At 40.1% G+C, this 12698-nt stretch overlaps 1 protein-coding gene across 1 annotated transcript in view; it reads right to left on the minus strand.

The window, feature by feature from the left end:
• Positions 1–12698, minus strand: part of RICTOR (RPTOR independent companion of MTOR complex 2) — a 78593-nt gene that overhangs the window by 56072 nt on the left and 9823 nt on the right. The window contains exon 3 of the mRNA XM_066181078.1: positions 1446–1543. Within this exon, the coding sequence (XP_066037175.1) occupies positions 1446–1543 (98 nt within the window). The remainder of the gene's footprint in view (positions 1–1445; positions 1544–12698) is intronic.

Raw genomic sequence — 12698 nt, forward strand, 5'->3', positions numbered from 1 at the left:
TTTTGTCAACACAAAGCAATAGCCCAATGAAGAGATTTCAGTGTGAAGTTCAATTCTTTAGTGAATGCTATGCACCTACACGTGTTCTGAACCAACCCAGAAAATTGAGCACTTACAGATTTGCTATTAATGCATTAGAAGATGAATTCATTTGTTATTGTGATTTTGTTCTCAGTACTCACCCTCCTGTTTAGTGAATCGTACACATCACCACTGAAGTGGCCAATCTCACAAGGAGTGCCTTTAGCAGCCAAGGTGCGTACTTCAAAGGTTATCATACATGTTTGTCCTCCTCATATCAGCTGGTTTCCCACACTTCCCCTTGAGTATTCACTCTTTCACTTAAGACTGGCTCAAAAATGTCCACTGAACTCCTGGCAATCTTACTCCATTTTTTCGTAACAAAATTATCTGCAACCATAATTTAAACCTTATTTTATCCTCCACATTCTCCTCTATGTTATTTCTTGGCTGCTGCTGGTTGCAGGATCCATCCTCAGTCACAGAACTCGGTTTTCATTTTCAGATGTGTTGCCCTATCTCTATCAGAAAGGTGTAAAACACACCATGTCCCTTTATCAGTCCGTCAACCTGGCTAAGGCTCACACTGAAGCTTCAATGTCTCCTCGCCCACTGACAGCAACGCATGCTTCCCTTGCACTAACAAATGGAACACTGGTCCAACCACAATCACTCACCATCCTACCAGGAACAGCTTTTCCTTAACTCCCTCCCATGAGTTGTCTCAGCTTCTCTCCACAGGTCTCTCTTTTACCCAAAAAATGCTACTGGCTGTCCTTCTGAACATCCTTCACATCCTTCAGCTTACACCCTCATCCTGCAGTAAGTTTTTAATTCTTGCCTCATCAACTCACACTGACAGCTTCCAATATACCTGTTGTATTTTCAGCGTGTACCTGTCACATGTCCACGATTTGCAAGAATAAAATTAAAAAATGATCAACACAGACATATTCCAGAAATGGACCCTTTAAAACTGCAGTGAAAGTTGCAGTTCCTATTCTACTAGTGTCCAAAACATCGCATGTAATGTGCATTGATACACTCCTCCCCACTCACCATAGTCAAACAGTTTACATTCAGAAAGTCTGGCATTTTACGTTTTTGATTTCAATTCTGAACAACGGGAACCAATTCCTTAGCTCTAGTTATGCAACTTAATCCATTAATTGGGAGGCATTTCCATCTTCTAAGCACTAAAATACTACAAAAATTCAGCCAGCAGGACAGATATGCAAACTTCAGCATAACTCTGCATTCACATATTTGCTGGTCCTTATTTGATACTTTCCCACAGTATGTATGCTTTGAGTACTGTTCTGTGATATTAAGCAATTTCATCAACATCCCAGCCAATGTCTGAGTAAATATGAAGCATTTTACCTGTACAATCACTTGTTCTGTGACACTATTTGAGCTCTTACCTTGGTAAAATTATTCAAGTGACCTAGTTTTCTCATATTTGACACGCCTTGTAATTTGGCCACATTTTGGAGAATCTCTCTCATATTATCACAAGGGTCTGCAAAGAAAAGAGGGTATTAGCAGATACAGTAAAAGAAAAATAAAAAAGAAAAATCTAAACATGCATTCAACATGGAGTTTCATAAATATAATAGGTACCGTCCGGGTCCCAGTTAGGGATGCAGAGCACTTTTGCTCCAAGAAGCATCAATCTGATTTACAGTAGAGACCAAAACCAGGCATACCTGAGTTCTGTAGAATAAATACTAAAGGCCATGGAAGAGAGACACTCCTACTTTAAAGCAGATTTTAATCAGTGTCTTAGATTTGCAGTTGACAAAGAAATCCATTTAGTGTCTGAAATGCCAATCCCTACATCTTGTAAGTGAACAACTTTACCTTTAATCCCCCTGTAATTTAAAGACAAAGTAAGCTGAAAAACAGAAGTTAAAATATAGCATGTTACTGGCACACCACATTATTCCCTTTTTTTTCCTCCAGACAAAGGGTTGGTGGGATTTTGGAAAGATGAGACCTCTTTTCTGCTCTCCACATGGATGCCTTTCCAGTGAAATATGAAGTGAACTACAAGGTAAACAAAAGGCTTAAGAAAGTCTTTCTTCTTCAAGGTCTACTATCCCAACAAAAACAGACAAACAAAAAAAGATGCCACCCACAAACCAGTATTCACACACCAACTGATGACCCTGCATTCTGCCAGAAAACAGAAAATGGGTACCATGATGAGAAGAGAAACTTTTGTGCCACTTTTGGAATAAAGGTAGGAATTGAGGCAGAGTGGAACAGGCAGCACAGACTGGGGCTGGGCCCAGGGAGCTGCACAGGGAGCTACTGTAACAGACACTGTAATAAGTTCTGTACCTGGTGGTACTGTGGCAGGGCAGCTTTAAAGGGATGTATTTGACACAGGATTCTCATGGAGGTTTAGACATGACACTGAAGACAGTATCAGCAGTTTGAGATAAATGAAAAACCAAGGCTATCCTGAAGACATAAACTATTGAAAGTAAAACATTACCAAAAAGAAGGAATAACTGCATTACATAAAATGAAGTTGTTAGAACATGACTGAACACCAGACATCTAAAAAGCAGCAAAGAGAGCTTTTGTGCGTGGTGTCCCACACTAACTTTGGTAAGAAAAACTGGCCTCCTACTGCAGAATGGAACAGCTACAGCTGATTTTGTGGTATACACACAGTCTTTTACCTTCGTGTTCTTTGTAAAAATGTGTTTGTGTATTTTTCATTACACAAAGGAAATCAAGCACTGGAGATGTAAAGAAAGCATCATCTACTACCTCTCCACAAACCATGCTTTTACATCACTTCCTGTACTTTAAAAACTTAAAACAAATTTAGAAAACAAACATAAGTAGCAATCTTGCTAGGATATATATCCAGAATATGTTTGGACAGACAAGACCTGTATTTGTACCATCATCAGGAATCAAGACATTATTTAAAATGATGACACTTACAGGTAGGCAACCCAATTAAAGTGTACAAACCTGCTAACCTACTGCAGTCAATGAAGATTTTGTCTATCAGCCAATAAAATCAAATGACATCAGCTTGATTAGCTCCTAGATGCCTGCTCAAGAGTAAGATAATCAATAGTATCGATTATGGTGTTTATAACGAAACTTCAGCATATGTAGAGACACGCTGCTGTCACACCATGTAATTCTGTTAATTTTCAAACAAAGCATCAGTGAGATTTTGGGAAGACAAGTTTTAAACATGGGCATCAATTTCTATTAGCACCAGCTTGATAGGAAAGATGCCTTTCCACAAATCTACTCACAGCACACACAAAGTCAACCATCAGATACACAAGTATCAATGCATACATATCAACTGCTGTGCAGTATGCACAGTAAAACCGGACATCTAATAACTTTGAATTTAAATTGGAATATGTGCATGGACCACTCTGCATTCCTAGGAAAAAAAAAAAATCTTTCATACGATTACAGAAATTAGAGACAGTGAGAATCTTACTAGATCTATACCAGGTTTAGGATTCCTGTGCACAATTTGCTTTTCCAGGGCTTAAATCAGTTTAAGAGGTTTGCAATAGCACAACCCATAAAAATCATGATATCGTTTGGACTGGAATGACCTTAAAGATCACCTAGCCCAAATCCCCTCGCCATGGGCAGGGAATCTCTCACTACACCAGGTTGCTCAGAGTCCCATCTGACCTGGCCTTGAACACTTACAGGGATGGGGCACACTGAAAACAAGTGGTTTGGGTCAGCTATGGCACTACAAATAGTTTGTGTCATAAAGCCATAGAGGAGGCTTCCTCATAATCTGGTTTCTTTGAAAATACAGTTTGGCTCGTATCTACGCTTTGGCCTGCCTCAGGTAATGTGTGGGAAATTCCCTGGCTCACACTTTTGGACCTGTAGAATTTCCCGTTATGCCACAAGAAAGATCCCAGGTGAGCAGATTTAGAGCAACGTAACTTCCCAAAATGACTGAAAGTATGTTTTAATTTTCACATTGTAGATGGCTAAGCATTCACAATAAACCCCTATAAAAACTAAGCTTGCTGTGTGAACAGGAAAGACCATGGGAATAGCCCAGAAAACCTCTTGTGCTATGGCAATGAGCATTCTTATTCAGCTATCTGATAAAGCTGGCATTAACTCAGAAGTGCTCAAGCTGTCCTGTGAAAAACGGCAGTCAGTTTGGATGTGAAGAAATAAGGACACAATGATACTACAGTTTCCCACTTAACAATTCTGCAGTAACGACAGATCTGTACAATAAAGGTGCCTAAATAAAATGTATACTAAAACCATTTTCCTCTATTTTCGCATGAAAAAACTGCAGGCACAGCAACATTTTCCTCACTGTGTCCTCTTTCGGTTGAGGAAAAACTCATTTTTAGAGACTGAAAAGTTTGAGGAAAGACATGTTTGTGGTGCTTAGCAGGGCTAAGTCAGGTATTTCTCAGAAGCTTTATTAGCACGTAAGTAATTTGAAGCAAACTGGGGACTCCATAGCAAAAGCTACAAAACTGTGAGAAATCTCTGAATGTGACAGACATTTCCACTACTGAACTGATAATAAAACAAGAGGAGCTGGAAGCCATGGTACAATAGCAAAGCTATGATGCAGTTACCATCATGGAAATGTGGTGGGACAACTCACATAGCAGATCACTGCACTGGATGGCTACAGACCCTTCAGAAGAGACAAGAAAGGGAGAAGAGGTGGAGGGGTGGCCCTTTAATATTAAGGACACTTTAGATGCCATGGGTATTGAAACTAATGATGATAGAGTTGAATGTGTATGGGTAAGAATTAACGGGAAAGCCAACAAGGCTGGGAGTCTGTTATCATCCACCCAACCAGGAAGAAGAGTTGGACAACTTATTCTATAAGCAGCTGGAGAATGTTTCAGGATCACCAGCCCATGTTCTTGTAGGTGACTTCAACCCACCACACATCTGCTAGGAACTTAATACAGCAGAAAAGAGGCAGTCGAGGAAGTTTTTAGAGTGTGTGGAGGATGACTTTTTGTCACAGCTGGTAAGTGAACCCACCAGGGGAGGGATGGTGTTAGATCTGTTGTTCACAAATAGAGATGGGCTGGTGGGAGATGTGGTGGCTGCAGGCTTCCTGGGGCACAGTGATCATGAAATTAAAAAGAGTTCTCGATATTTGGTGAAATCAGGAGGAACATCAATAAGACTTTTACATTAGACTTCTGGAGGGCAGAATTTGGCCTATTTAGGAGACTTATTCAGAGAGATTCTTGAGAAGCATCCCTTAAAAACAAAGAAGTCCAGGAAAGGTGGGATTGCTTCAAAACAGAGATCTTGAGGGCACAGGAACAGACTCTCCCTGTGTGCCAAATGATGAGGCGATGAGGCAAACATCCAGCCTTGATGGACAACGAGGTTTTGAAAGAACTTAGGAAAAAGAGGATGTATCATCTTTGGAGGGAGGGTCAGGTTTCTCAGGAAGCATTTAAGGGGATTGCTAGAGCATGTAGGAAAAAATTAGGGAGGCCAAAGCTCAGTTCAAACTTAATTTGGCAGCTTCTGTAAAGGATAATAGAAAAACGTCTTTACAAATACATTAATGGTAAAAGGAAGGGTAAGACCAACCTTTGTTCTCTATTGGACACAGGAGGGAACTTAGTAACTGCAGATGAGAAGGCAGAAGTGCTTAACGCCTTCTTTGCCTCAGTCTTTAGTGGGAAAACGGCTTATCCTCAGGAAAACTGTCCTCCTGGGTTGGTAGATGGTGTTAAGGAGCAAAATGGTTCCCCTGTAATCCAGGAGGAGGCAGTCAGAACTGCTGAGAACCCTGGATGTTCATAAATTTATGGGCCCAGGGGGAAGAGGGAGCTGGTAGATGAGCTTGCAAAGCCACTCTTCAACACTTACCAACAGTCCTGGCTCACTGGTGAGGTTCCAGATGACTGGAAGCTGGCCAATGTGATGCCCATTCACAAAAAGGGTGGGAAGGAGGATCCTGGTAATTATAGGCCAGTTAACCTGACCTCAGTACCCAGTAAGGTAATGGAGCAGTTTATACTGTGTGCCATCACACACCATCTACAATATGGCCAGGTTGTCAGACCCAGCCAGCATGAACTGAGGGTCTGAACCCTCAGCATGGGTTCAGGACGGGTGAATCATGTTTGACCAACCTGGTCTGCTTTTATGACCAGGTGACCTGCCTGGTGGATGCAGAAAAGGCTGTGGATGTTGTCTATTTGGACTTCAGCAAGGCCTTTGACACCGTCTCCCACAGCATACTCCTGGAAGAGCTGGCAGCCCACGGCTTGGACAGGAGCACTCTTCACTGGGTTAGGAACTGGCTGGATGGCCAGGCCCAGAGTGGTGGTGAACGGTGCTGCATCCAGTGGTGATCCTCAGGGGTCTGTGCTGGGGCCAATTTTGTTCAATATTTTTATCGGTTATATGGATGAGGAAAATGAATCATTCACTAGTAAATTTGCAGATGACACTGCATCTGTTGATCTGTTGGAAGGTAGGAGGGCTCTGCAGAGAGACCTGGAACACTTGGATGGATGGGCAGAGTCCAATAAGATGAAGTTTGTAAGTCCAAGTGCTGTGTCCTGCATTTTGGCCACAATAACCCCCTGCAGCGTTCTAGGCTGGGGATGGTGTGGCTGGACAGTGCCCAGGCAGAAAGGGACCTGGGGGTACTGGTGACAGCAGCTGAACATGATCCAGCAGTGTGCCCAGGTGGCCAAGAGGGCCAATGGCACCTGGCCTGGATCAGGAATGGTGTGTCCAGCAGGTGCAGGGGGGTCATTCCTCCCCTGTATTCGTCACTGGTGAGGCCACACCTTGAGTGCTGTGTCCAGCTCTGGCCCCTCAGTTTAGGAAGGACATTGGGACGCTTGAGCATGTCCAGAGGAGGCAACAAGGCTGGTGAGGGGTTCAGAACACAAACCCTGTGAGGAACGACTGAGGGAGCTGGGGTTGTTTAGCCTGGAGAAAAGGAGAGCCAGAGGTGACCTTACCACTCCCTACAACCTCCTGAAAAGTGGCTGTAGTCAGGAGGGGATCAGTTTCCTCATCAGGTAGCAACTGACAGAATGAGAGGACACAGTCTTAAGCTGCACCAAGAGAAATACAGATGGATATTAGGAAAAAGTCTTTTACAGAAAGAGTGATAAAGTACTGGAATGGTTTGCCCACGGAGGTGGTGGAGTCACCATCCCTGGATGTGTTTAAAAAGGCACTCAGTGCCACGGTCTAGTTGAGGTGTTAGGATTGGCTGGACTTAATCTTGAAAGTCTCTTCCAACCAAGTGATTCTGTGTGAAATTCTGTGTAAATATAAATACAGCAAGTTAGCTGTCTCACTCTTCAATCCTATCAAAACCAATACTGCTGCAGAAAAACAAGACAGTAAAGAAATAAAGACGCTCTCACAGTATATCACCTCAGAAGCAACTTAAATAACAGAAGCCTTATTGGTCAAATATTGTCAGGTGAAGTCTTGTTTTGAACTTCAGAAGAAGCTTCTCACAAAAAGTATCTTATAAAAAACTTAACAAAATAACTGTGACATGATAACTTCAAGGAAAGACTGGTTATCTTTTTCCTTCTTCTGCAAATGCATCATACATTACAAAGAAGTAGAAAATTTATATTACGCAAGCGTGACTCATTTTTAGTAAAAACAAAGCCAGTAAGGAAGGTAGGCAGGCCTAAGAAAACTTCACGTCACAGATGTAAAAGAATTTAAACAAGCCAATATGACTTCACAAGTGGCAATTCAGTCATTTTCTGGTCTGTCCTTCATACTGAAATTGGCTTGGGAATAGACTAAATACATTCTGGATTCTAAAAACTAAGCCATGTAGCTTTCCTGTAATCACAGATCAGATCCAGCACTTTCTATCTTCCTGTCATAAAATCTTACAAAGGCACTATAAAATACTGAGTAACACAGAAATAGCAAAAAGCACAGCGCAAAATCACAGACCGATCTTCCAAAGAAATATCACATCCCTAACATTTCTTTATCAAGGTTAACAGCTCATCTTGGTGTTGACAAACACTTTGTTGTTGTTGTTGTTTGGTTTTCTGCTTGTTTGTGTTTGTTGGGGGTGGGTTTTTTTGTTTTGGGGGGGTTGTGGGGGGAGAGGAAGGGGCTGTTGTTGGTGTTTCACAGATTCACAGAATATTCTAAATTGAAAGGGACCCACAAGAATCACTGACTAACTCTTCGGTAAATGGCTCATATAGGGATTGAACTCAAAACCCTGGTGTTATCAGCACCATGCTCTAGCCCATTAAGCTAACTGGTGTTGTATATGTTGTTTAAAGGACCCCAGCCCATGTCACTGCTGCAGAGATTTCTTAGTTCTTACTCTTTAGCTTCTCAGAAGTTCCTGTTTTGTGACTAAAACAAAAAATCAAAAAGAGAAGCTATTTATTATTTTAAAACCCCCTCAAAAATCTATTGTTGCCTGACTCACTTCATTTATTTCTGATATGCTGACTCTTACTGGGAGAAATTTCTTCACCAGAAGGGTTGTCAAGCACTGGCACAAGCTGCCCAGGGAAGTAGTTGAGTCACCAACCCTGGAGGTAATTAAAAGATGCACAGACATGGCACTTAGGGACACAGTTTATTGATGAACTTGGCAATGTCAGGTTTACGGCTGCACTCAATGACCAAGGGTCTATTCCAACCAAAACAATTCTATGATCTTCAGCTGGCCCACTGGCCCACAGCAACAACCAAATATCTTCACATTCTTTCCCATGGTGCTTCTAAGGGTGGAGCTGTGCAAAACGACTAAACTGATCTTACAGTTTTCTTCTGCCAAGAGATGCACAACCCCTACCCTTACTTTCCTTCCCTGACCTGTCCCACCCTTAGCCTTTACACTACTTCAGCACCCACCTTCAAATTCACAGTAAAATTATCCTGCCAAGTATCTCAATAGAATCCTTTTCTTGTTCTGACTACACTAGTTCTCTACTGAGTTACTGACTCAAACCGAGTACTCAGTTCTTACAAAACCCACTCAGAAGTAGCTGCACCACTGAGCCATTCACAGGCAGAATGGTGGAAGCAAAACATACCTGTTCCACATGACACTCAGTAGAAAAAAGTCACTTTTTTTTTTAAACCTGGACTTTAACTGGCAAGTTTTCCCAATTACTGTACACAAAGTCACTTCACTCAAATGTCATCTAGAAATTTGCTGATACATATAAAAATTGCAAGTCAGCCCACGTGTGTCCTGCACCAACAGCTTAGTTTGCTCATCATTATTCTCATTTTCTCTGCTTTTTGTTGGACAGCAAAAACTTTGAGGTAGCAGTAGTTGTTCTGTTTACTTCTGTTACAGGAAACACAGTTACTCACAATTCTTTGCACTAACACCCTGTACTTAAAGTTATAATCTTTAGCACAAAGTTGGTGGGTTTTTTTTTTAAACTCTAGCCTCAAGAACTCCATGATTCTCTATGCCTAAAAGTAATTCACAGACACTGTATATTAAAAATCACCAGTGTTGTGTTCTTTGTTTTTAAACTCTCATGACCTTTTAAGGCTCGACTCATTTTTTCACCCCTTCAGGACTTTGACATTGTTTTTCCCCAGCGAGGACCATGATGCATGCTGACAGATCCCATTCTCCAGAGAGAAAGGACACGACAGAAGTCCTGCCACACAAAACAGCTAGTGCTCCATCTAATGCAGGGATGAAATAGGACCAGCAACAGCTATGTTAGCACAAGTGACAACTCCTTTTGCCTGACAGATTTAGCAGCATTGTTTGACCACACTCAGTATGCCAGAAGCATGCCAATTTGCTGTTCTGTTATGCACATGTGAATGGAAAAAAAAAAAAAATGGTATGCTCTAGCACACAAATTATTCAGTAACTCTGAAGTTGGGCATGAGTTAAACTGAGGAGTGGGTATTGTATGCATCACTTGGTCGGTGCTAAAACAGTACACAGTACTGTACACAGTAGCCAAGGTATATATATATACAGTAACTCAAGTGAGAGACCGCACTAGAAGCTGATGTTACATCTACTAGAATCATAAGGCCAAAATGTGAAATAAAAGATTAAATACTTCTAAATACTTCCTTTAAAGAAGGCAGCTGTACTTCACTACAATCAAACACCTTATCATTGACTAAGAACACAAGAGGTATCTTCCTCTTACTGAAAGAATCACAGTAATGATTGGAGAGTGGAGAATTCTGGTGAACCTCCTATACACCTCTACATTTATTAGTTTCTTTAAGTGCAAATGCCATGCAATTGCATATTGTTAAGCTGTTCCTAGTAGCTCATTAAAGTACATGCTGCCAAAATGAAGGAAGTTGAGTGAAGTACACCGACTAGAAACATTAATGCACTGTTCTCCACTTCCACTGAAACACCAATGAGTTATCAGTTATTAAAAGCAGTGAAACATTAGAAATCAGTTACTGAGAGATGGCTATGTAAGACTATATGAAAAATAATCAGCCTCCTAAAACACACTTTAATCAAGACCTTTAATAATGAAATGAGACATCAATGTTAAGTCATATCCTACCATTATCAATTTGTTGCAAAAAAAAAAAATCAGGACAATTCTGTAATCTTCTTAATATTAAAGTATTCTTTAATAAGCGCACAAACACTTATATTAAATGCGTGATTTTCAAAAACACAGTAAGACATGTTTAGGCTGAAGAGATGTCTCAATTTATAGTGTAAAAGCATAAAAACCTGTCTGTGTGTAGTATGAAGGTAATGTAGTGATGTTGAAAAATGTACTGAATACTAAGCCAGATAGATATCCTCTATGATCACAGTTAAAATTCTGCTACTACAGTTGAAGCCATAAGGTGGGAAATACTGTAAAAGTTTTGCCAAGTAAGACTTGAAAATTTTAGATGAAAAAAATCCACACGCATATCAAATTTTAACAATTAACAGTAACCCCTTCAAAAGTACCTATGACTAAAAGAGTGATTTCAGCAGAATGTACCTAGAGATATATTCAGTTTGATTCCCACAGCTTTCAGGGGGAACCATGCAAAGAGTACTTTATTTTGAACATAGGTAAATTCCAATAACTCATGTTCGTGAAAGCAGAAAGCAAACAAAACCTAAGAACTCAGACTATTTTCACCCTTGTTACTTAAGAAAGCTATGAATATATGAAACTGGTTCACTAATATAGAAAAAAATATACATCCTCCCTTCCATGGCAGTCAGCAAAGAAAGTCACAAAGCTATTCTTCCTATATCACTCAGGTAGAAATTAACCGCCACATATATGAAAATCCCTATGAACTAGAAATCACTGGAAAAGACAGCACACTCAAGGTAGGATCCAGGAATAACCAGAACTTCAGATAAATAGGAAACCATATATCAGGATTACTTCGGTGCATGTGTGCTTCTGAAAACAAGTAGGTAAAATTTAAATGCCTAGTGTGATTGCACATATTTCTCTTCTGCAGATCTGTATGAATGTTGTAAATTAAAGGACTTTTTTAAAATTCTTTTTAATATCCTAAGTACATATAAAGGTGGCAGGAAATAAACAGTCTGGTGTAGGCAGTCAGTTTGAAGAGCAGTTCCAACATGGACCACTTTCCAAAATGTTGTCTTATAATATTATTTCTAACCAAGATATTGAGATTATATCTGTAGAAAAGCCATTCTTACATCCTTGGAATTATGTTAATTATTCCTAATGCGTGATCTTGTATAGCAGCTTTGTGAACAGCACTGCTTTACTGCTAAAACTTCTAAAAAAGGGGTTTCATAGCTGAAATGTTAAGAGTTATCCCAGGACAGAAAAAGAAAACTGAAGGGCCATTCCAAAGGATAACTACAAGGCTGATTTGAAAATTAATTACATCTAGTTTCTGATGAACAAACTATTCTTGAAATGCTTTATAGCAATACAAAATCTAGTGTCCTGCATAAGCTTCCTCAAAGACCAATTATAAAAATAGTATTAAATAGTATTCGTTAAAACTACATAAGGTACCAAGGCATATTATAAACCAATTATTAAAAAACCCTTTGTCTATTCATAGAGAGAAGATGTTTAACTTGGTCCTCCATTTAAATTTACAGTTATATTCTCAATTCCCAGGAACACATTATGTTGATAACAAAAATCATAGCAATAATTTTTGATACGTATTGAGTCTTTGTGAATTACAAACTTATTCCCAGTTCCCCTGCCTCTCACCCTGCAAAAAAATCCCACCATAATGTCATCTCTCTGCACTACAAGATACACAACTATAACTACTGCACATTATCATGAATAAAAACAAACTGGAATAGTCTCTTAAAATTTCTATCATGACCACTTAATAATACACAAATATAAATTATTCTGGGATACAGTTAAATTCAGTAAGAACTTCCTCTAAACCTTCAAAAAAGCTCAGACATTTAAAAGAGAAAGAAAAAAAAGAGACAAAAACCAGAGGGTCAAAATGCTGGAGGCCGGCGAACATTCCATAACTGTGTGACTACGCATTTGTTTGCCCTGTTGTTCTGCTCTCTTCTCTGCAACAATTACCAACTACTGCCAAGGTTGGAGTGACCCAGTACAACTGTTCTTATGGTCAAGAGCCAGTAAAAGCCTTTCCCAGATTCACAAAAATGCTTATGTCACTACACAAATCAAATTAATACTTCCCAG

Source organism: Chamaea fasciata, unplaced genomic scaffold (genome assembly GCF_029207755.1).
Source record: "Chamaea fasciata isolate MVZ Bird 193981 ecotype frontalis unplaced genomic scaffold, bChaFas1.0.hap1 SCAF_4, whole genome shotgun sequence".
Classification (NCBI taxonomy): Eukaryota; Metazoa; Chordata; class Aves; order Passeriformes; family Sylviidae; genus Chamaea; species Chamaea fasciata.